Raw genomic sequence first — 26260 nt, forward strand, 5'->3', positions numbered from 1 at the left:
CCTTGGTTACAGGTTAGTTGTTAGAGTGACTGATTTCCCTTCCCCCCGCCCCCCAACCCCCCCCCCCCCCCGAGTGTTCAGATGAAGTAGTATTTCGGTTGCACTTCCTGAATGGTATGAGTTAGATGATAAAGTTTCCTCAAAAATGATGGCATTATGTGGAATATTTTCTTACATGTGTCTAGTTACACCTATCACTGTTAGTGCATAAATTTCTACACATGAAGTAGATAATGTAAATGAAATATTGCATCTTGGCTCAGTGTCATCACAAGACTCTAAATTACTATAATTTAAAAAGATATTTTATATGTTTTCTTTAATACCACACTGTTAAAACTGCTAACTTTCTTGTTGTCCTCCATGTAAAATAGTGAATTGTACCACCCTGATAGCTGGAAAAAATGTGATAATTAGCAGAAAATTATTAAAATGTAACAGCGATACAGTAAGCATTTCAGGCTTGATTCAAAGACTGAAACCTGTAGGGACAGCTGTATTACCGTAGGAAACTTCTAGTTTGATCCATATGGAACGGTTCACAACCTCCATAAATACACAATATGGAAAGGAGTCTCTTACAAGATTGCACATTGTAATGTTTTAGATGTTGTTCATGATAACTCTGAAAAGAGTCTGAGTTTAAAGGTGACTAACACTAATATTTAGTGTCAGTACGGTTTTGTATGTAGAGCAGCATGGTTTTGTCTTCATCACATAAACCTGTGAAAAGTTTTCAGGAGCCATTCTGATAATGAGGATTGCAGTCTCCAAGCAGGTACGATATTCTCAGTTTGCCTCCCCGCTGTTCAGGGGGTACTGATGAAGATGCTTTAAATGGGAAGCGTCTGTTCTTCTTCTGAACCCCTCACACCAGAACAGATGGGTGGAACTTGGAACATGGAAGGTTTTACCTCAGAGGTGGTAACAGTGAAGCCACTCATTAACACTGAATTTACCACTTCGTTAGCAACGTTGCTTCCTGTTGAGAAAAGCTAATATAAGCTCTCAAGTTGACTTAAGCATACATTTGTCTACCTCTGCGGTAATAAAATGAGGAAAATGCACATCTTTCAGGCAAAATTGGCTTACTAAGTTTCTTCTAAACTTTTTGTGAACATTTTTATACTCTGTTGCCTGATACAATATGAAGCTTACACTGTTCAGCTGTAAAATTGTTGGAGCTGTTGTGCATCCTTGGAGGTTTCACTTCTTTTAATTGACTTTTGCATTACTGATTCTTAGTGTGTGTTTGCACTGCCCATTTCTAACTTGTGTACCTGATGTAGAGACTCCTGCTGGGTGGTGCATTATCACCATTTTAGGGTGATAGCTCTGAATGTGATCTTACTGGAATTCTTTTTTATGGTGGAAAATGACCCATCTTGAAACAGCAAAGAAATGCAAAAATCTAAGAAACGGGAAAATGAGAAACTGGGGTGTCTAGTAGAACATTTGCATAAAGGTATGTTAGAGATAAATAATACAATAAAATATTTCATTTAAGCGTTTATTGTGCATCTGACATGAGCATTGCTGTATTTTTAAGTTGGCTAGTTCAGTGATTGAGTAGCAAAGGAAACATTTTTGTCATTATATTTCTACTCCAAATATAGTTACTTTTATCTTCAAAAAAGTAAATAAGTCATATTATATTACATTAAGGTTTGTTTTTTACGAACTTAAAGGAGGCTAAAGTATTTGTTTTGTCCTTTTGCCGATTTGAAGCAAAACAAACACAGTAACAGAATTTTCACGAGGCTATAGCTCACTTTGAATTGTGTGGATAGCTGTCATAATGTTGAATTGAAAAACTAATAGAAATGCTGGACTCATTTTAGAGTGTGACGTATAAAGATGAAAGTGGTGTCGTTTAACCAAGTTGTTTTCTCTCCTTAGGAAAAAAGAATGTCAAGAGTGGTCTTCCTTGATTTCGATGAAGGACCATTACAGGGAACCATGGATATTAGTTGTGAGTTATAACATCTTAATTCAAAGAGTCTAGGCAATGACTCCTTTTAACTGAGCTCTATTCAAAATGTTAATTAGTAACTGAAACTAAGTATGTGATGGCAGGAATCAAATCCCGCAAAAGATCAAAGCGAATAGTACTCTTTAAGGGTAAAATATGTGATTTCTGTAAAATATAGATAGATGTTTCTGGCTCCTAGATGGGTGTTTTAATACCTTATGCTTACTGTGTTCTGAGGACCCATATAAGAGGTAAATGCCAGGGTAGACTGAAGTTCACACTCCTGTTTTATTACACGCTGATTTTCATGTGTAAGCAAGTCCTTTGTGCTCACTAAGCATTGGGTAGGTGATTTTGTGTATGAATGAAAGTTGCTTCTAGAAAGACATATTTATGTACACAAGGCCTCCCAGAGGGAATTAATATGCAGTAGTTCTCTGTACTAGTAGGTGCTATTATTGCCATGCTTTGGATTCAACACAATGATTTCCTCTGGTAGGTAAATCCTATTAAATGTTTCTAATTGTAGAGTTTTTTCCACCTTTGAGAAGATGCTATTTTATTTGCTTATGATTTAAAATGGCCTTATAACATAAGCAGGATCTGATTTATTTATTTTAAAGCAAGGAGAACCCTTTTGTAAGAAGGAAATGGGAAGACATTTAATTTCTTCAGTGAGTTTGATCCTTTGCTATGTTTGTCAGTAATCAGATGTTCAAAATCAGCTTCTCCTTTAATACCAAATTAAACAATTCTGCAGGTTTTTATGTAGCATCAGGTCAGTTGTATACAAGGACTTCGAAAAAAGTGGTGCCTTGAAATATGTAAAGATTATTTTAGTTTCCTAGGTGCTTAATGGAAGTATGGTTTTAAAAAAAAAAACAAACACTAAAATGACTAGCAGATGTCTGGGTAGCCTTTACTTCTAACTTGTTTTACTTCTAGAAAATGACTAAAGATAAAATCTGTGTTTATGTTAATGTAGATGTAGAATGTATTTGCACAATTTTTGACGATTTCATTTCCCCTATCTTGCTTGCATGTAGGTGTTCAGACTTTTTTGAACTGGGATACTGGGCAGTGACTAGTTTGCTGTATGGTTATTAATATAGCATAGCAAAAAAGTATGGGTTTTTTAATTGCTTCATTGATTAATTTTAAATGTCTTGAATATCCTAAAAAAAAAAAATTAACAAATTCAAAACATATATTTAGATTACAGTGTGAAGAAGGGTGATCTGAAGAAAACTTTACATTAAAATTGCCATTATTTATTTCTGTGATTGCCTGATTCTTTTCTTGTTTGTTTTTTAGTATAAATGTACTTAATGGACAGACCAGCAATATGGATGATTTAGAGATAAATACTGAAGTCACTGGTGCTAAAGAAGAAGAAGAGATCCTATGTGAAGATAATTTCATATCTGAGGAAGAAGGTGGCATTCCTAAACCACAAGAGAGCGACAGTTCTTTTCAGAAGAACAGCACATTGACTCTGCCTGAGGAGCTGTCAAGGGACAGATCTGAAAAAGCCTTAAGTGGAGGCCAGACTTCTCTATTTATACACACTGGTGCTCCTACTGTTTCTAGTGAAAACTTTATCTTGTCTAGAGGAACTGCTGTTAATGGACCAGTTTCACACTCCACCTCAACTAAGACTTCCATTATGAATAAAGGCAATGTTTCATTAACCACTGGACAGCCTGTAGGTCATCACACAGATTCCTGCTCAAATTTGACAGTGGTTCATGATCTTCAGCTGCCTGCAAAGAGTACAACACAGAAATCAAATCAGCACCAAGTTTTATTTTTGTTACCTGATGTAGCACATGCTAAGAACCTGACTCATTCCATTAAAAATCTACCTACCTCTGCTTCAATTGGTTGTGATTCACAGAAATCAGTAGGAAATAGTGTAGATAGCACTTTAATAGGCCAAGTAGAAGTTTGTGAGGATGATAAAAATTTACTAGTAAAAGACGATTGCGTCGATACATTAACAGGCATTTCCTCAGGTACAGGTGGTTTCAGATCGGGATGTGATCCCAGCTGGGATCCACAGAAAGAGTTTATACAGTTTCTTATGACAAATGAAGAAACAATAGAGAAGTCTCCCATTCACTGTAAAGTGGGCTTAGAAAAAAAGCGAAAAAGGAAAATGGATGTTAGTAAAATAACACGCTATACTGAAGACTGTTTTGGTGATACCAGTTGTATTCCTAGTAAATCGAAACTATTAAATGTTGACTTCTTAGAGCAGAATGAGGAGCTACAAATGGTAGAACCCCAGAAATACTCATTGAGTAAAGTAAAGCCTGAATCCACAGATGAAGAGCTGGAAGCTGTTGATGCTATCCAGCATCTCATTTATAGTCCCACTAGTAACTGTGCAGAAGATACTTCTCCTGTTCACACTAGCACTTTTCTTTCCAATACTTTAAAAAATAAATGTGAACAGAATGATTCTGAATCGCCATCTACTTTCAGTACTGATGAGCCATCATTTTATCCCTGTACGAAGTGCAATGTGAATTTTAGGGAGAAGAAACACCTGCATAGGCATATGATGTACCATTTAGATGGGAACAGTCATTTCCGACATCTCAATGTCCCCAGGCCCTATGCATGTAGGGAATGTGGAAGGACATTTCGAGATCGTAATTCACTTCTTAAACATATGATAATTCACCAGGAAAGAAGGCAGAAACTGATGGAAGAAATCCGTGAGCTGAAAGAACTTCAGGATGAGGGTAGGAGTGCACGATTACAGTGCCCACAGTGTGTATTTGGTACCAATTGTCCCAAAACATTTGTGCAGCATGCAAAGACCCATGAAAAAGATAAAAGATACTATTGTTGTGAGGAATGCAATTTCATGGCTGTGACAGAAAATGAACTGGAATGCCATCGAGGGATCGCTCATGGAGCAGTAGTCAAATGTTCAATTATTGGTAGTGATATGTCCCAGAGGAAAACACAGAAAAAGGCATCCTTGAAAGATCCATATTTAGGATCCTCAAAAAAGTCATCAGCGTATATGTGTAAGATGTGTCCATTTACTACTTCAGCTAGAAGCATTTTAAAAAAACACATGGAATATTTGCACCCAGCATCACGCATTGATCCGTTTGGTAGCCATCTTAGACTAGAAAAAAGAAAAGGCAGCATGATAGAGGAATCTTTAGATTTTGGTAGCAGGACAAAACAGTTGATCAAACAATCTTCTACTTTTCCAAAGAACTCTGTTTTAAAACAGGATGTAAAAAGATCGTTTGGCTCTACTTCACAGTCCAGTAACTTCGCAAAACTTCACAAGAGACCCTACAGGATACAGAAGGCTCGGAAAAGCGTTTCACAGTCATCTGTAAGTGTGTGCAATCTAAATTCTACAAACAAGACTTTTTTGATTAGAAATAGCATTGACCAGAAACCTAAATGTTTTCGTCAAGCAGCAAAGCAGAAAGCTAGTGTCAAAACAAGCGGTAATTATTTATATAGACACAAATATGAAAACTACAGGATGATTAAAAAATCTAGTGACTCTTATCCTTTGCATTTAAAAAAGGAAGAGTCCAACTCTGTCAGTTCTTTACATTTATTTTCTTCATCAAGTAGTCCCCGTAATAATTGTTTTGGCATGGATTCAAATAATCTTGATTGCAAAAGGGCAGAAGGCTGTAAAGATCGTAGGCGTGTAGCTGTAAAAAGAGTGGTTAAAGAATCCAAGAGGGAAGGCTGTGTTACAGGAGCTGATTTGGATTGCTATCCAGATTTTCTGCATAAAATGACTGTTGTTGTTTTACAGAAACTTAACTCTGCTGAAAAAAAAGACAGCTATGAAACGGAGGATGAAAGTTCATGGGATAATGTTGAACTATGTGATTACACTACACAGTCTGTGGAGGATGAATCTTACAGTGATATTAATCAGGAGCATGTAAACCTATTCCCCATATTCAAAGGTAAAATGGAAGATCATGAAGCTGGTGATAAATCTTCACTTAGTTATGAGCAGAATGATGGCTTTTATTTTGAGTATTATGAAGATGCTGAGGGTAGTAACTTCCTGCATGATTTGCATGATCCTCAGAATTTAGAAAATGTTGGATCAGCATTGCCAAAGCATAATTCAGTTTTCCATTGGACTGATTTGTCACTTGAAAAGAAGTCCTGCCCATACTGTCCAGCAACCTTTGAAACAGGTGTTGGATTGTCCAACCATGTCAGAGGACATCTTCACAGAGCGGGACTAAGCTATGAAGCCCGTCATGTTGTTTCACCAGAACAGATAGCAACAAGTGACAAAATGCAACATTTTAAAAGAACTGGAACAGGAACTCCTGTTAAACGTGTTAGAAAAGGTAAGTTGTGGGTTTTTTGTTTGTTTTTAATTTGGGTATAAAGTAAAGGGGACAAAGGGATTTATTGAGCACTAAAGAAGACATACTTTATCTTGTTGTAAAGCGTCTCTTTCTTTTCCTTGTGATTTGCTATTGTAATGTTTAACTTTATATAATTGCCAAAAAACATGATAATTATTTTCTTTGTAGCAATTGAGAAATCTGAAACTTCCTCTGAGCATACGTGTCAGCTCTGTGGAGGCTGGTTCGATACTAAAATTGGATTATCTAATCATGTGCGAGGACACCTGAAGAGGCTTGGCAAAACCAAGTGGGATGCACACAAGTCTCCGATCTGTGTTCTGAATGAGATGATGCAAAATGAAGAGAAGTATGACAAAATCCTAAAGGCTTTGAACAGTCGCCGCATTATTCCCAGACCGTTTGTTGCTCAGAAATTTGCATCAAATGATGACTTTTTATCTCAGAATGTTATACCTCTTGAAGCATACCATAATGGCCTAAAGACTGAAGATACATCTGTGTCTGCATCGGAGGAAGAAGGGCTGAGTTTCCTAAATGAATGTGATGAAGCAAAAGCAGTACTACATGATGAAAAAAAAAATCAGTCACTTACACTGATAGAACTCCTGAAAAATAAGAGATTAGGAGAAGAAAGGAATCCTGCTATTTCACCTCAAAAGATTCATAATCAAACTGCAAGAAAGAGGTTTGTTCAGAAATGTGTTCTTCCATTAAATGAAGACAGTCCATTGATGTATCAGCCACAAAAAATGGATTTGACTATGCAGTCAGGTAAGGAGATGTTTCTAGCTGTCTTGACAGCATTTCCAAAGAATCCTTTAATTCATAGAAAATGTACAAGTGCAGAGTATTTTATTTGGGATTCTGTTCATTTAATTCTTGTTTCGTTTCCAGAGGACACTGACTGTGAGAGGTAGCACAGCAAATTTTTCTGACATGTTTTTCCTAAAGTGAAAAAACCCCTCAGCAGCACTGAGAGGTTTTTGCACAGAACATAGTTCCTCTTCTGCACATGGCTGGGCATACAAATTCAAAGCGGACACAAAATGGGCCTCAGCAAGGAAGAAGACACATCGTGCAATAACAGGTTGAAGTGTCCGTGCATATTTGGTAGACTAACAGTTCTGAAATGTTTGGGCTTGTAACCCTGTTTCTGGGCGTTAAAACAGCTGGTTTGGGAACTAGTTTGTTTAAATCTTTGAGGTTTGTGCGAAGCAGCATTTGCTCAAATTAACAGAACTGTTGATACCATTGTAAATGCATAATATTCCAAATTGGTGAATCTCTATCGACTAATTTTGATGGTTTTAGACAAATGTACTCTTACAACATAGATTAATTCTTGTTTGTTTCAAAATTGCGGCTGCTGCAAGAAACTGATGCTTGCTTAGGACCTGTCTGTCCTGAGTGAAGACATGGGCTCATTCATGCTTTGTTGGAATACGGTTGTAGCCAGCAGGTTTCTAATGCATGGCCCCTGACCGGTATGGACAGAGATTGCCCCTCCACTGAGAATTGTGCTAATGAAACAATTCTATAATCAACTTTCTAGATACTCTGTATACTAATAGAGCAGGCTTTTAGAGTGATGTTTTTAATCTACTTGTCACATAGGAGTTGTTTCTAGTCTTGGGGAATTCTTACAACATCCTTTTTAATGTGTATGTAGAGCTTGCATTTACTTGTTTCTTGTTTGGACTCCAGCTTATAATGCTGCAGGATTCTTTAGACTGAGGTGCAGGATCTTATTTTTATACTCCTGACTTTTTTTGGTTCTGTTGGTTTTCTTGTTATTACCCAGTGCAGGTTAGTAAAACTGGCAGTGCCTAGTACTTTTTCACCTATATACTTGTCTTCCTTTAAACAAATAACAACAACAACAACAATCGGATGTGCTCAGAAGTTCTTTTAGGGGACTACAAAAGTTGGCAATCAATTTCTTAACAAAGGTGGCTTTCTAAAATGACATAGTAGAGTCGGAACAGAATTACATTTAATGTCTTCTGGGTGTCTGTGTTTGTCCTTTAAGACAGGAGATTGCTTAATAAAGGAAGTGTATTGTTGACAGGCTTAATGATTTGAAAAACAATGCTAAAGGAATAGCTTGCCAAACCTGACACTGTGTATTGCTTTCTGTTTAATATTTACCACTCAATACTAGGTAGCACCTGTTTGGTTGTGATGAACAACCAGGTAAAAATAAACATATGCTTGCATAGTACTAACAGTTTTGAATGGGGCCCTATAATTATCTGTGGCTGAGGTAACAGAATTTGACAACTAACGCACTGTGCCAGTTGAGTTAATAAGAGAATATTTAACATCAAGTTGAAATTCTTCTGTTTTTCCTAAAAAGGCAAATATTTCTAATTCTGGTTTAAGTTTTTAAAAAGGTTTTTACCGACTCAGGTGTTCTTCTTCTGTAACTTGCCTGAAAAAACAGCATGTCTTCTGTGGGCTGCTGGAGAATAGGATTCTTTCTTTTCTGCAGAGGCTTTCCAGTTGAGTAGTTTTAGCCTTTTTATATATCTTTTAATAATTTATTAGTGGAGAACTTGAAATACTAGTTGACCAAAACAATGTATCTTTGGTAAAATGAAGGGGGAAACATTATGGTGAAGTTGAGCAGGGCATAAGTTATCATGGTTTCTTTGTCTGGTTAAGCGAGGAGTTCAGTATTGTTTCACTGTTTTCCTGTGATAAATAGCATGTTACTTTGTTGATCATTTATTTAGCACAAAGATTTTAGCAAAAAAAACTTCAAATCATTAACTTCCATTATCGATTGCGCATCTAAAGTAATGAACAGAAAATGCACTGAACAAAATGTTTTGTCTAACAGCTGTTCAGTGGTGTGTTTTACCACCTTTTTCTCCGAGCCTTCAACAGCAGCCTAATTTAGTATTTGAGCTCTTCAGTCTTATGGGTAAAACACTTTTAATTACCACTTTGTCAACTAGACTTTCTTAAATTCTCTTTATTGGAAATGTTACAAGCTCTGAAATTTCTCAACAGAATTGTGCTATTCAAATTGCAGGATTGTATTTTGGGATTAGAACTTCATCATGTGGAGATCTGTAGGAGCTTGACAGTAGGTATTAAATGCAGAGTAGCCTAATGGCCTCAAGTTGCCTCCTTTCTGTTCTTTTCCAAATAACATGATTTGGCTTAAAGCACTACCTGGAAAACTAATAACGGTTAACTTGGATCCTTCTAATATACTAAACAATTGCGTCAATGCAGTGAATATATTTTAAACCATCTTTATTGCAGAAAATTTTTTACAACGCTTTGAGAATTTCATTTTTTGAAGAGAGAACTGGATTATAGTTTTCTTTTGAATGATAGGTATGCCTGTGAAGCTTAGAACGTGTGTGCATTGCAATACGACGTTTACAAGTGCTGTTAGCCTGTCCAACCACTTACGCGCTTATGCACGAAAGAAGAGTGCTGGACTTTTGACTGGGACAGGTATGTTTTGTTACAGATGTAAAAGCAAGTCTGTCTATGATACATTTTCCTCATCAGACTGGACAAAAGCATATGTTAATTCAAAATAATTTTGAAGTTTCTGCTGGTAAACAATTTATTTGCCATAAAACTTCAGCAACTTTTAAGAAAAGGTATGTTGCTGTTGTCCACTCTCATGTCTGATTTTCATTCTTACTCATTTATTTTGGATCCAACACTTAAGGTATGTAAGCAAAACTAAGAGATGGTCGCTTAAATTAATTCTCCTACAATATCAAAACTTCCAAACCAGCTACTTGGCCTTCTAATGAAGTGTTTAAAAGTACCTCAAAAATAAGAGAGGGGGGAAAAAAAAAAAAAAGAAAAGAAAAAACAAACCACAATAAACCAGCAAGTACTTTTTACAGTCTAGTACATTAATTACTAAGAATACTGTAGTTAAAATAGGAAAAGCAAGTAATTTTACAGTTTGTGTATTTCTAACAACGTATTTTATGTAGTTGGTTTCATTTCTTGTATGGCTCACAACCCAAAAAATACCTGGTCTGACATGGAGTGAGTGTAGTAAAGCATTTGGCACTGCTATTAATGTTTTTTATTAAAATACACTTAATTTTGAAATTCCTCTAATATTCCATATTTTGACTCATTTCCAGAGACCTGCAGTTTGCTTGGCTGTAGGCAATTTCTGAGTTTACTTGGACTCTTGCTGCAATTAGTGGGACTTCGTATCATCAACAGCAAATTGGGGAGCAAAGTTGGAATATAGTGAGGAAAATTTGGAGATACGAAGTTGAATATTCAGTAATTAAGAAGGACAGTTATCAGTTTTCTGTGTTGACAAGCACAGACTTTTACGTAATACTTTGGAAAAATGCATAATCCTTTTTTTTTTTTATCTGCAGATGTAATTCATTATGGTAAGAATGACAAATAAACTGAGTTTCAGGCTTTCTCTGCAGAAGGACAAAAGAAATATTTTTACAAACTGGGCCTGTGGCTGCCAGGTCTTATACTAAGTTAGTGCTATGCCAAAGTAGATTTAGAAGGAAGTCAGCAGATGCAGTAATAGCCAATGTGTAGGAGTGTATGCTTTTAGTTAGTGATTCTGAAAGTGTTCATATTTACTCAGTAGAGAGATGATGATAGTGGACTTCATTTACCACTGCTGTGATTTGATATTAGCCCTGTGGTAAGTTGCTTTGCTTATATACCTACTTGAAATATTTTTCAATAGCTATATATTTAAATTGTATGTTGAAATCTTCACAAAAATTCAATGGAGGAGACACTGGCAAACAGGTATTACACAGCCATTAGATCCTGGACAAGCTCCTTGTACCTCAACTTCCCTTTTGCTAAATGGGAAAAGTGGAGGTAGCTTGTAAGGTGCTTTCAAGGGGTTTTGTTTGTTTTCTTTAAGAAATGTATTTTGCTAGTGAAGTAGTAGCATACTCATCAGAACAGTTGCCACTTTGTTTAAAAGAACTGAAACAAAACTCCTAATTTGTGTATCACTGGACCTAAAAGTTTGTTTAAAATTAGATTAGAAACAAAGTCTTAAAAAAAAAAATGGTTAGAAACAAAACTTTTTTTAAAAAAAATCTTTTCATCTCAGGAGCTGGAGCTGAGCCAGATAAATAGCCTGTACCATATGGATGTAGGTTTCACTGAAACCAATGGCTTAGAAAGGCTTAAGTTCTAGCTATAACATTATACAACCAATGTATATTTGTATTAACTTAGTCATTACCATTAAAACTGTTGTTCGTAAGCGAAGTTCGTAAACTTTGCTTGTTGAGTTTTTATTCGAGCAAGCTCAATGCAAGGCTTGTAGACCAGAAAATATACTTTTAAACAGTGGTTTTATTTGATATTCCACTTTATAAGTTTTGTGAAGATAATGATTTTAATGCAAAATTTCACTAGCATGCACTAGTTTTAAACTTTGCCATAAGTGTTGCTCTTGGGGAGGTCTCAGTTTTTCTTATTAAAAAATGGTTGAAGTTGAGCGCAATTTCAAGATGTCTTCAGTTTGGCTTCAGCCTGGAACCTGTGTGGAGACAATGAGGATACGTTTATACAGGTTCCTTCTTCTATTTCATGAAGCCTTTCTTATATTCTCTAAAGTAAACACAACTACCACATTGGTTGAATATTTGTCTCAATTTCTTGCTGTAATTAAATAACTGTGTTTAAATATGAATGCTCCAGTTCTCTTATTTGGCAATTGTTATGGGAGGTCTCTAGGCATTACTGTTTAGTAAGAGAAATAGAGTAATCTCTGCATGTCACCAAAGTGAGACCTTTCCTAGTGCTGTGTTAGCTTACTTACTAGTCTTCTGCTCAGTTTTTCAGTTTGTCTTCATATGTTTTTGATACTGACTATTATCATACTGCTTTTCTAGCAGATTCCCTGCTTCTTCAGAGTTAGTAATTTGATCACATTTAGTTAAATCTTACCCTGTTGGTTTTTTTAAATGCAATTTGACAGTTTTAGCGGTATAATAGACATAGTTAAGCATAATGGAAGATTTTGAGAATGGACTCAAGGAAAAACATCCTAGAAGTGAAACTTTCTAGGCTGTTTGCTGTTCAAGGTTAGTGTTTATTAAACTTAATTTCTGCCTATAGTTATGCAGTATGGATCCACTGTATAGCAAATGCCTGTCTAGGTTCATTTGGATAGTTACTTGCTTTTGTATTAGTGCTTGCACGATAGTCTTCAGATGTCTGACTGGAACATTAAAATTTTTTTTGTTATGCAGTCCAATTTTGAATAATGTAATGATTTAATCACTCATCTTGAGTAGATGCTAATTTCCTTTTATACCTGTTTTGATGAATAGCAGTCCTTTAGTGTTTCTCAGAGCATGTGGCAAACTTGCATCTTTCTTCTGATTGTCTTTAGAGCATTGGACAGACCTATGCAAAATCTTCAAAACGCATCTTGCTCTTCTTGGTACAGTTATATATCCAGCTTCCTTCCTTTTCTTCTCTCTAGTCCTCTCTCCCTGCCCTACCCACCCCAAAGTCTCTTGGTATTGTCTCGTACCCTGGCTTTTTGCATCTTCTCTTTGTTGACTCTTTTTACGTACCTCAGTCTCTTCTTACTGGCTGTCATCTTCTGGGAATCGCTACTCCCTCCTTTGGTCTTTGCTTCTGTAGATGGAGACTGCTTTCAGATGTTTGGGAAAGAGCAATAAAATACAGAGCAAGGAGTCTGGCCTTTCAGCCAACAGTATGACTGAGGTAGCAGTCCATGTGGCCACTACGCTTCCAAATAATTTCTAATGCTGCTTGCTCAGAATTGTGTCTTCGGGAAGTTTACTGTGGAAGCATATGCAGCTACAGCAGAAATCTGAGATCCAGTGGCTTTGCATGTCTTTATTCTGTGCTGTTACAGTTATAACTGATCAGCTGGCACAATGAGCTAATTTTTAGTATCCTATAAAATCCTTCAGGAAGCTAATTACTGGAGAGTTTGGTTTTTTTTGATGGATTTTACTGTGCAGTAATGATGAGGACAGACAGCAAGTGATTGAATTTGAAAAATTAGTGGGTAAATATACAAGAAAGATAATTCATTATTTTTTACTTTTTAATTGGCAGTGTTTTTAAATGGTTAATTAGATCCATTTATGCATGCAGTTATTTAACTTGTGTTAGCTTACATATGCTATGACAAAAGTAATGAAGTCTGAATAAAGACCCAGCTTCAGTCTTCCCGAAATGAGAAGAGTTCCATGTTGGAAGACATCAAGAAGTGGAGCATGCAAATTAGCATAGACGCACTTTAATTTTGAACCTCAGACCAAATGTCATGGCATGAAGGTCCTCTAATTGCGACTTTTCTAATTCATGTTGTCTTAGGCATGCTCATTTAAGCCTCCTATCTCCATCTACTTGTCCTCTTTCGTGATAAGTGGTCACAGAGGTAAAGAAATTTTTGATATGCAGGCTTTTTACCTAGCATATATTTTTCTAAATAGTGTGCTCTGAAATTGAACGTGAGTGCCTCAAGGAGATTGATCCAAAGTTTGATTGTCCTTTGTTTTCAATGGGTTGTTTCTCTGTCATGCTGTATCAGGGGGTTGATGAAGTGGTGTAACTAGTTGTTTACAAAAAGTTTTTGGAATAGCAACTAGGAAACGTGAGGTGGCCAAACTTGAAGGAGGGAGTCTTCTTCCAAAAAGAATTGGACTTTTAGGGAGAATGAAGGATGATAGTTTGGGAGCTGTGATAGCCACAAAGTAGGTGTTAATGGTAGGTAGTTCCTGCCTCTCTCTGGCAATTTGCTGCAATTTCCATGCAGCTTACTAGAGCTAAATTATCCTTAGTCTTTTCCCAAAAGTGCTAAAAACATGCTTTCTGAGGATATTGTGCTTTGTTACAGTAAGGCATTGGAAGAACAGTAACTGAGTTTTGGTCAGAACATGGCTATGCTTTCTTATGGGTAAAGCAATGGTGTGACTTACTTGATGTTTGCAAGCACTTCTAAGCATCAGATCAACAAAGTACTTAAGTGTGTGCATGTGACTTCATTTAAACTTGTTACTTTCTGGATGGACAAAAATTAATGTGAGTTACTGGTACACGTCTCTGATAACTGATGTTGGAATTACGGTTTTCAATCAGTTTTACCCAGGTGTTACTTGGGAAAGGTGTAACTCTTTCTCCACTTACTCTCCTGCCTCATTGTAGTAACTTCAAAATGTATTCATGCTGCTTTGTGCCCCCTAAAATGTGAAGGAATATGTTCACTAGGTGAAAAGACAAAGGGAATAAAAAACACCCCTTGCAGAACACACGTTTAGTATTCTTAGTATTTCTGTCTTCTGTAACAGCTTCTTGCTTGGGCAAATCTGCTTCCAATCTTAGCTAAGTTACTCTGAGAATACATTGAGTGATCCGAATATTTTGTCTTGATGTCTTTTACTGTGATGTTTTCTGTTCCTTGTTGTGCAATTTCTCTACCTAGAGCCTCCTTTTTAAATGGCTCAGAGAGGATGCCCGTTCTTTTGTTTTCTGTATTTTCTCATTGTTCTTGGAAAATGTGCCTTTCAAGCAAGTAGACACTACCTCTCCTGGTACATTATAGCAGTTTCTGTTTGTGTTGCTGTCTATTTGATTGCACAGTAGTTCAGAGGGGTTTTTCTTAGGAGATTACACACACACAATAGCATTAGGTTTCAGGAACTCTGTTGCAAAGGCTAGTTCATGTCTAGTAAGAAAGTGAAAGCTCTCTGAAATGCTTGGGATGTATGTGAGTAGAATCAAATTTCTTGATGGGAATGAATGTCTTAAGTTTGCCAAAATGAAGGAAATAAACTAGTTCTTGTTTCAAATGCATGTAGGCTTCTCTAGAAGGAGCCTGCAGTCTACTTTTTTTTTTTTTTTTAAACTCATCAACTGACATCAACTAACTGACATCAGATGCGACTCATGGATGTGTTTACATTCAGATAATACTGACTTCTGTTTCCCTCCTTCCCATGGTGTTCTGCAAAATCGGCAGTGGCAAAGCTTTTGCTGTAATAACTGCTTCGGATAAGTTGCCTCTCGTGCAAAGAGTTCTCTTCAGAGAATGGGAGTCTGGGTTTCAGTATTTTATCTGCATATATTTCTGGTGATGTTGTTACTGATGTTGCAGTATGTAAAATATTTATACTGTTTGAGAGTTCCTACAGCCTGAAAGATAGTTAGCTTTTTTCTTCCTAATTATATGAAGAATATGCTTTTGATGAGAACATAAAGCATTAAGTACCCCTTACCTATTCACTTTTCCAGAAGTTATCTTGGCCATTTCTCTCTCTCTCTCTCTCCCCTGCCACCTTGGGTTACTACCTTTATATCCAGGCTGCTTTCATTGTTGCTATCAGAAAAAGTGCTGTTGAGCCTCATCTTCCTAATGATGGCTTGACCCAGGGTCTGAAGGAAGACTCTTTAGGTTGGTATCTACTTTTTACTTGTTTAATTAGTTCTCTGGTACCTTCAAAAATTCATTCTAATTTTTCTAGATACTGTAGGAGTCTTTAAATCTGGGACTAGAACTGGGAAATGTCTGGTGTATCTACAAGTTAAAAGTTTGGCTACAGGGTAAAAACTTGAGAGCTGCTCATTTGGAGGACATAAGAAAAATGAAGGATGCAATCGAGACTGTGTTCTTTAAATCAGCGTGTTTTGCCTCACCAGATGATGTCTTATGCTTCAGAATACTAAGAGGTTTATTCTTCTGTTTTATATTACAGGAGTCAGAACTTAGACAAGTGTAACAATTACTTTAATTTTACTGTTATGATGCCAAAAATGCCTTTTTGGTATCAAGAATACTTGTTACTGTCTTTCAGGTTTCTGTGGAGTTTTAGTGTTGATGTTTTGGAATAGAGTGTAGCTAGATATACTCCTCAGTTCAAGCAGTCTCAAACTTCTTGTTTTTTCTTGAGCTTTATCAGCTGTTTTCATCATAACAATATTAACACAGTTTAATCCCCTCATCCCCCAACTTTGGCTGGTGCTTAGAATCTCCAGGTTTTGTTACAGATTCCTATTACATCTGTTTCTGGGAGGTACAGACCTCAGTGCTAACTGAACACTTTTGCCATGCGTTTCCTGTTCACACACATTATTTTCACACGTAGTTTCAAATGCTTAGACTGAATTTAAAAAGTGGCCTTGCATTCCTTGTTGATTGTCCTAATACCAGCTCCCACTGCCAAGGATTAAAACATAATCTTTGTAAAATGCTTTTGATTTCAGACAGGAGTGAGGGGGAAGCTTCATCTGAAATTCTTAGAATAAAAGGACAAACTTATGCTTTATGTTGAAAAGAAATGGCAGGCGTTTTATTCAAACTAGAAATTCTTGATTGTATTAGCTGAAAGCTACAACTTTGTGAAGTTGTAACTTGGTGAAACATGAGTGGTCTTATTTATGATGGTACTTGAACTACAAAACAAGTTCCAAGAATTTGACGGCATTTTATGCATGAAAGGGAATTTCCAATGGTGCTTTGCTTCTGTATAATTCTGCAATAGGTTAGTAGGTGCTTGCTAATACTAAAACAACAGTTTAATGCTGAATGTCAATTATCTCGTATTTTAAAGAGCAAGCACTCTGCTAAACTAAAAAAAAAAAAAATAACTTCATGTGTTTTGCCAATAAATGTCTTAGAGCACACTGTAATTGTTTTGGATTTACATTATAATTAAATGCAGAATAACAAGGAGGTAGATATCTTTTCACTACTGCTATAGGGGGTGCTTGCTAAATATCTCTGGTTAACACTCATTGAAGTATCACTTTCACATATGGAAATTTCTCTTCTTAGCTTTAGACTGTAAGCAAAAGAAGTCAAGGTCAAGATCTGGAAGCAAGAAAAAAATGCTGCCATTACCTCATAGTGCTGATGAAGTTTACATACTCAGATGCAGGTACATAGGGTTATTTTAATTGAAAGAACACATTCTTGAAAGCTTGCTAATTTTAGTCATAAGAAGATTTAAGATTATATCCCACAAACATATTTGTTTGTGATTAAATTGAGAAAAAAAAAGTTGCCTGTTTTCATTAATTTGAACAAGAGGACTTGAATCGGCAATGCTCAGGTTGCCAACTGTTTCTCTAGCTAAAATCTTATTGGTTATGTCTGAGTAATACTCTGTCCTTCAAACAAAACCTTATGTAAGAACAACAGATTGTTACTCAGTGCTAAAAATGTAAGAGTGCAAAATGTATAAACTGTATTTTTTTTTTGTTGTTACAGTTACTGTAAATGAACACAGTTTCTAAGGTTTTCAGCTAAAATCTGTAGAAACAAACTTCAAGAAAATTAAGGCTTGCCACTTAATGTCTTTATTTTATAATTTTTCAGTAGAGCTAGATATATCTTGATGGAATAATTTTAATATTTGCATAGGTTTTGTGGTCTGGTCTTTCGAGGACCGTTGTCTGTTCAAGAAGACTGGATAAAGCACTTGCAGCGACACATTGTCAACGCAAATCTTCCACGGACTGGAGCTGGCATGGTTGAAGTCACATCACTACTTAAAAAGCCTGCTTCAATTACTGAAACTTCATTTTCTTTACTGATGGCAGAAGCAGCATCATAGAACAAGGAAACATTTAAAATTTTAATTGGATGTAAATTTGAAATACTTTGTCTTTTTTTAAAATAAATTGCTACACTAAATTATGTTTATAAAAGCTAAAGACAAAAATAGAGGAAGTGGATTACAGTAACATCAAAATAAATTGAACACTTAACAGTTACAGTAAGTAGTCTTTATATTTTATATAGGGTGGAAGATGTGTTTTTAAGGTTTATTATGTTTTTGTCAGTTACTGTGTTCACTATCAATACAAGACCATTACATGTATGGCAGCCATTTTTAAATTGTTGCACATGGGTACTTAAAAGATTTTAATAAAACAAAGAAACCATGTTCTCTTCAGTGTTACCCAAATCAAGGCTCTGTTTATTCCAAAAATAATTACATAGTAAAATAAGATATTATTATATTTTGTTTGTATGTATGTAGTGTTTTGTATAATACCAAGAACTGCTAATACAATTTACTCAACTTAGGGCATTAAATATCATGTACTTCATAGTTCAAGAGACTGTTTCATTCAAATAGGGCAATTAGTACTATTCTATCTAGGTGTGTAAGTGTTTTTTTTAAATCACATGAGGCTTTTTGTACTAAAAAGTGGAGGGAAACTTGTTTAAACAAATTTCTAAGAGACATATGTACATAATACTGGAAATTTGTGGTAAGGAAATATTCTTTACTTCAGTTGCATTTCTCACTGACAATAAAGTGGTGCATCCATGCTACCTCCTACTTGTCAACAAAGATGGTATTTACCCTTATGTTTTTGTATCATAGTAGATTCAGTCCAACTTTCTTTATTATGAAGCATCTTTTTGTTAACAAATTTGTTTCTTTATGATGATTTACTTAAAGTCTGACTTGCTTACAGGAGTTTGCCTCTCTACTATTTTATTTAACACTGTAGAAATGTACTAATAAGCATTGCTCACTACACGGTTAGAGTAGACTTTTCATTTATAATTCTGTTTAAAAGATTGATCATTTTAGAAAATTGGAACACAGATTGAAATGTTTCTACATATGAAGAGAATGTTTACAACTTAAATTTTAGAGCTTGTTTTGGATGTGATTATATGTATGAAAACTGTAACACTATGCTCATGCTAAGGACCTACTTACAGAATTACTGAAATAAATGTGCTGTGAGGATGGAAATATGGTGCAGGTGTCTTGGTCATGATGAATCGTGTTTGTTGATTTAAACTGTCTTCAGAACATGATTTTTGTTTAAATCAAATCAGATTCCTCTACAAATCAATTTTGTATGCAAGTAACATTTCATTTTACTCATATAGGGTAACAGATACTGTAGTTAAGCCAAGGATATGCATTGATATTTTCTTTATATGTAAATAAAGTTAAAAGCAGTTAAAACAAGAGGAGTATTTTGGTAGAGTATATACATACCTCACTGCCAGTGAAATTGCTTTCCTATGGTATATCTCCTTACCAGAAAAATCTCTAAATAAAAAGGTTTAAAGAAAATCTAAATGTCTATAATGTGAAGCATTTATTTGCATTGTGTGAATTAAGTTTGTGAAATTGATTTGTCTTGCTTGAGATTAGGATCTTCTCATGATCTTAAGTAAAAGTACATTTACTTGCAATAAACTGACTTGTTCACAGACGCATTACATTTGATTGGTGGAAAATATCAATAAATGTCTGTCTTCCTGTATGTGCGCAGTTCAGAGTTAACACACGAGGCTCGTTAACCTTCTGATAACAAGGATAGGCAAAAAATGCACAGCTGTGCAGGACAGTCCTGAGACAAGGCCATCCTAGCTATGTCAAGGCTATCATTAAATTAGTGCTATAGGGTGCTTTACTGTACAAGTTGCTACAGATAACTTTAGCTTTATTGTCAAAATTTGTTCCCTTTTTTTTAATTTTAACTGGAAGTTGCACTTAAAGGCTGGAGAAAAAAATACTTTAGAGATTTTAGGAAAGATAACTGGGATGTTGAAGTGTATTGCAGATAAATTCTGTGTATGCAGACTAACAAATTTCTAAATTTGTGGATGATTGTGGGATTTTTTTTTTTATATGCTGTGAAAATGGAAGATTTACAGCAGCGTGTTGAAACAGAATAGAGGGAAGTGATCAAATCACCTTGAATGTTTATAATGCTTTAATAGAGTGCTTGTTTACCCTTCTCACCAAAAAAGGTGCTTGTGACAGCACCATATTTTGTGGCTGTTTAACAGATGGAAAAGCCAATTAAGTGCAAATGGTATTTATCTAGTATTGTTAAGAATGCTTGTAAGGTGAAGCCATACTGTGCGGAATTTCGCATTAGCAAAAAACTCTATTAGGTTTATAATAAGAAGAAAAATAATTCTATTTAATTCATTAAACCCCAGTAGTGAGCTGCTTCGTGTAACACTAAAATGCAAGGTGTCTGAAGAGCAGGGAGCTCTAGGCCTGATCGGTTCCCAAAATGAGATTCTTTGATAAGGAGCAGCAGTTTTCAGTGGCAGGCTTTCTGAGTCGATGGGCTGGAGCTCTGTGCCCTGCTTGCATCAGATCCTTGACAATATATTTTGAAATACATACAGAGGTTCTAGAAATTTTCTGATTATTAAATGAATTGCACATATGGTTGATACAGACTGAATGATCTTGTTTAAAATAATAATAAAAAAAATTGAGTACCCTTAAGCTTTCTTTAGCCTCTAGTCTTCAAGTGGGGCTATTTGTTTTCTTGGTTTCTGTTGTTTGGAAATACAGATCTTCTGTCACTACCTACAAGGAGATACAAAACCCCTTTCCAGAGAAGTAATCTGGTAGAAGAGAGTTAATTAAATCAGCCACTTTATTTTATGAATCTCATGTTTTGAGATGTGTGGCTTGAGAGGCTCTATGGCAGTCTGTGCTAAAGAGCTGGACTTCCAGAACTGCACATGTAGACACGAGTGTTAGTCTGTTCAAGTTGGCTAGATTGCTTTGGGGTACAGGCTGCAGTGGCGTAGTGATTTTTGTTTGGTTGATTTTGGTTCCTTATCACAATCTTCTGTGTTTCTGGAGTTACCCTAGTTTCTGGTAAAGGTCTCTTAAGTAGCAACCTCTAGAAAATTATGAAGGAATTTTCAGAATGCTTAGAGAAGCCTGGGAAATTGTAGAAAACCAACCCCCATGTTTTGCAAGATGATTTCTTGTATCCCTTAGTCCCAGTGATATTTCAAAATCATCATAAAAAATTGAAACTCTGTTTGCATTCCTTGAAAAGAGGTTTCTGCAGGACCTTGGAAAGGCAATTTTAAAGTGCCTGTGGTAGCCGCTGCCGAGTGGTAGTGCATTCAGGCTGTATGCATGGAAAATGGGAGATGGAGGCAAGTGGATAACAAATGTTGGCTCACAAAGATCCCTGGGCGTTTACTCCTGTTTGCCATATACTACTTCATATGGATTGTGTGAATTGTGTTAGGTAGAGTGCTCCCACAAGGCGAGGTGGTCCAGCTCTGCCTGCAGATCCAACTTCTGCTTCCCCAGGGCTCTCCTTACCCAGCCAGTGGTGCCAAGAAATGAGCTGCTGACTTTTCGATGGGAGCAGGAGCACAGCCCAGACAGTAGCTAACACTCACTGTTGGGGAGGGAGAGCGAGCACCTGACGTGCCAAAGATGGGGATTGTAACAGTTGGGGTTTATGTCCTGGGCCAGACTTGTCGTGTTTGAACTATGTGCCTGTTCAAAGTCTGACCTTTTCAGCCACGCTTGGGGAAATCACCAAGGTCTTTGAGGTAAGTGGATCACAGGAGGAATGTGAGTCATGAATTAGGGCTCAGAGAAGTGCATCCATCCAAAGTCTCAAAAGGTCAGTGTCACAGGACTGAGATGGGGAGATCTGCTCCTACAAAGCTATTTTGACTGCATTGATTTTTCTGGACCAGTTGTGGTTCTAGATTTCCTGCATGTCAGTAGTGCTTTAAGGAGGGGTTATTCATTAAATCTGGTACCTGATTCTGAAAACCTACAGAAGGTGAATGTTGGCTGAACAAATGTACAAAAATTAACAGCAAATAACAAGTACTTGCTGTTAACTAAATAGTAAGGACTGTGAATGAAGCCTGTTTAGTTGAGCACTATGGTTAACAGACTTCCACTTTTTACGCAGTAGTTAATGGCCTGGATACTTAAAAACCAGTTTCATATTTTAAAAATTGGTTTATATAGTTTTGACCTTTTTTTTAAAAAAAAAAAAAAATCTTTTTAGGGTGGTACTTATTTAAAAAGCTGACTGCATTATGATTTCAGATATTTCAATCCACCATGCTTTGTAGGTGCTGTTGCCTTGATAACGTGGGTAGCAATTTTGATGTAATGGAAACATTTGGCCATAGTGCCAGGTCTGTAATCTCTTGCAATAAAATGTTCTTTTTTAACACCACAGGCTTCTTGATGTTCTTCCCGTTGTTCGGAGGTGAGCTGCATGGCATGTGCTGCTTAAACCAGGGACTTCCACCCTAACCTGAATAGTTGCATGGCGAAGCCGAGACAGCAGTTTTGCTGGCTGTAGCCTTCTGAAAACTCGGAGCGGTGAGGCAGGGAGATGGTATTTACATTCTGGTATTGGAGACCAAGAACGAGGAGTGGTGGTGGAGGGAACATCACCGGAGCCAGGGGCCCAAATCTGAAGTGGAACCACAAATAACAACGAATCTCATCTGTGCATATCCTCCCAACTTCTCGCTCTGCACAATCTAGTTTTGCCGATGCCTTCTTTCCCAGCTAGAAGCAGTGTGTGCGGTGGCTTCCAGGTGTTCCTGGACCCAGAGTGCTCTGAAACCAGCCTCCCTGGTGCTCTGTGATTCCCCACCGCTGCCGGCTGCAGCATGAAAGGATTCATTGCTGTACCACAACCGTTCACGTGCACACACACACACGCTGTAAGAACAAAAATGCAGAGGTTGATCAAATTCAGCATAAAAGAGTGTGTGGGGGGGTTGGTTGGTTGGTTTTTTAAACAAAGGCTGAAGTGGGGGTTTCCTACACACTGTTTTGCTAGGGTTGATACTCTGCACTGCTCATTCTCAGTTCTAGTTGCACTATCAGTTGATAAACTTCTGTTTAAAAAAGCAAAACAAGAAATCCTTCTAACTTTAGTGCCCTATTCCCCTCTTAAGCCTTGAACATCAGTCAGCTGACAGCCTTTTTGTAAAACGTCGTAGTAATACTCAAGTCCATGAAGTAGAAAACCCTTGTGGTCCAAGTAGGTGGTGTCGCGGGGGGGTTCCTTTCCGGGAGGTGGCTCTGGCTGCCTTCGCTCAAGTGCAGGTAGCTCCGGCGTGCCAGGACGAGAGGCGGGGAGGCTGTGCAGGGTGTCGCCGCTTACCATGATGGTTTGTGTGCGTTCCCTGAAGACTGAAGTGCTCTTATTTTGGCTAGAAATAAAAATTGGAATAAATGCATCCCTGTAGGGATGCTCTTTTCTAGGTGTTGGCGAAGTTTGTTATAAAAGCCCTGAAAGACCTTTCTTGTGCAGGCTCTTCGTGTTCTTTTTACTGCAATTAAAACCCAAACAAATAGCATCCTTGGTAACTGTGAGCCCAGAGACCTCAAAATTACAAATCATACTGTCCAGTGGGGGAATGAAGGGAGCCCTGGAGCCTTCTCACAACTTCCAAAGCACTTGTATTATATATGTTGTATAAATCATAACACTGTTGGGCCTTCTATCCTGTATTTTCACTTAAAGGTACACTTCTAACTCATAAAATCTGAGTTTTACATACCAAGTTATGATGATAATCTCTCTGCTTTTGCGTCAAGAGACCTGCAACGTGAAACATGCTTACATGATGTTTATATGTTACGGTATTATATTCCTAAATATAATCTACCACTTTCAAAAAAATCTGTTTTTTGGAAACTGGAAACTTCACTTTTAAAAATTTGATTATGTTTATCTTTAAGCTAGCAGCAGCTGTGAATCATGTTTGTAGCGCGCTCTGAAATTCATCCAAATCCATCCTCACTGCTGTAGCAACAAATGCTGAAACCTTGAATCCCATTGTGCTCTTTGAAATGGCTTCAGAAAAGAAGTGACTGATAAAGCAGGATGCAAGCTAACACCATTAACCTGTGTTTTAACCAAATAAGGAATTGCGTGTCACCCAGGTACAAGTCTTCCTGACAAGAAATAATTCTTTTATCTGTCTCTTGCCTGAAAAACAATTGCGTGAAAGGAGGAGAAAGAAAATAGCCTTCTTTGGATAAAGAAGCAGGAAAAAAGAAATTTAAAACAAACAAACAAACAAAAACCCCATAGGTTGAAACAGAAACAGCAAACAGGAGAAGACAGTATAAGCCTGAGGTTGGCACTTGTTTTGTAGTCCCTGAAATCCAGCTGATGGCTGCGTTTGCTGTGCCTCCAAATCTTGAGGGGTACATTTGGGTTCCTGGCACAGAGGAGGTTAGGGCAAATATTATCCTTAACTGAACAGCCAAGGAGTAAGTTTTAATCCCAAACTGTTAAAGAAATAGGCAGTGACAGGGAAAAGAGGCTTTAAATCCAATTTCTTGTGTTGAAAGTCAACTGTACCCATTCCCTTTGCCATCTGGAGTATGTTTACTCATGCTTTTTAAGTGCTGCGTATAAATCCATAGACGTTTGGTCCAGTCATGAAGGAACATGAGCTGCTCTTCCCACGTATGGCCTCAGTCACAAATTTGGTACTGAAATCTGAAATTTCCAGGTTCTGTTCACGTAGGGATTACCATTCACTGCCTCCAAAAAATCTCTCCTCTTTACTATTTGGGATCCATCATTTTATAACATTCTCTTCTCATTGAAATAACTTCCACTACTAAACCCAGTGTTCTCTGACTGCAGCTGACCGTGAGTGCCAATAAACGACGAAAGACCCTGACCCAGAATGTGCGTGTTCTTCCAGGATCCCAAACTCGTTTCTTTGCCCTCAGGCCCAGGTTCCCATCTGGGGATGGTACTTAGCCGCGTCTCACTGGGCTGCTAACCTGACCATTTTCATTATCTTCATTCCTAGCTTGGTTTGTTTTCCCTTTCTGCAGTTTTTCCTTATATCCACATTTGCTTTTTCTTCTTCATTTTTCATCTCTCTTGTTCTTCAGGACTTTATTTTACTGCTGGCTACCAGTGATGAAGCTTTTTTGGGAAATTCCTATAAGCTATATCACTGTGAATACAGATAGACTACTGCTTAGTATTCGTAAAAAGCATAGCTAATGGCCCGATTTCTGATTTATTTTATATGGAGACAGTAGCTGTCTGTACCCAAGTGGTGGGGGGAGGAGGAGATGTTTAGATTTTAAAGGGCCTTTGGAAGATAAATTACACAGAACAAAAATCTGAAGTTATACAATTGGTACCAACCCAGGACTCTAGAGTTGACTCTGCTGTTGGGAGCTGAACTCTTGTCTCATGAGTTACGTTATGTAGCATAAGCCCATCTGGGAAAGAGAACGTTTTGTACCATCTTTCTGTTTGTCTGCATAAAGGTGTACTACTGGTGCTTTTTTTTTTTTTGTCCTTTTTCCCTTTTTTTCTTTTTTTATTTTTCCTGACAGCCTTTCTGAAACCATAGAAGAAGTATGTAGAAAATGGAGCATTTGCCTGAATGATTTTTGTGAACAAGCAGCTGGTTAGCTGCTTTGAGCAAAGCGGAACAGGGATATCTATTAAAAACCAGTAAAAACATATTGGAGACAAGAATCTCAGCCCATTTACTAGGAAATGATGAATGCGATAGCATGAAATTCTCAGGAAAGTAAATTGATTTCAGATTTAGATGGAGGAATGCGCCACGAGTGTGTGAGCAGCCCCCTCCGCTACCAGTGGCAAGCAAAATCAGGAACCTACAGGTTTCTGTAATTTCCTGCAATATGCAGCAGCTGGCACAGAATTTCATAAAAGGTGGGGAGAAGAGAGGGAAGCCCTGTTTTCCAGTCACTGCTGCTGTAACGTGTGTTGTGTGCTGGGCTGTGGGAGTTCTATGATGGTCCAGACTATGTTTTCTTCATAATACCTTAGAAATTGAAAGCAGCAGGTATGTTACAGAAGAGTATCTACAGTCTAGTTGTGTATGGTACCTGCTACCATAGCAGCCAGATTTACAGTGGACACATCTTTTTTCTTCTCTTTTGAATCAGTAGGTGCTTGCTGTTGTCTTCCAGATTTCAGATGTCTTCTCTACCTTAACAGACTGAAAATGTCAACCCTGGCTATCTAGTGCTGGGTGCTTAGCTAGTGTCCTGGTCTTGGAGAGATCCCTGTTCTCAAGCAGTCAAGGCAGATTTTGAATTTAGGTGCTGTATTGGGTTTGCATGGCAAGGCTTTG

General features: G+C 37.1%; 1 protein-coding gene across 1 annotated transcript; it reads left to right on the top strand.

Annotated features, from left to right (window-relative positions):
• Positions 1 to 1897: 1897 nt before the first annotated feature.
• ZNF644 (zinc finger protein 644) lies at positions 1898 to 19440 on the top strand. The gene is made up of 7 exons (XM_009696721.1): positions 1898 to 2005; positions 3287 to 5336; positions 5778 to 6333; positions 6523 to 7128; positions 9706 to 9828; positions 17159 to 17261; positions 17747 to 19440. Exons 2-7 carry the CDS (start codon positions 3318 to 3320, stop codon positions 17937 to 17939), a joined length of 3600 nt encoding a protein of 1199 aa, XP_009695023.1. The 5' UTR covers positions 1898 to 2005; positions 3287 to 3317; the 3' UTR covers positions 17940 to 19440.
• Positions 19441 to 26260: the final 6820 nt, after the last annotated feature.

Source organism: Cariama cristata, unplaced genomic scaffold (genome assembly GCF_000690535.1).
Source record: "Cariama cristata isolate BGI_N322 unplaced genomic scaffold, ASM69053v1 scaffold41703, whole genome shotgun sequence".
In the NCBI taxonomy this organism is placed as follows: Eukaryota; Metazoa; Chordata; class Aves; order Cariamiformes; family Cariamidae; genus Cariama; species Cariama cristata.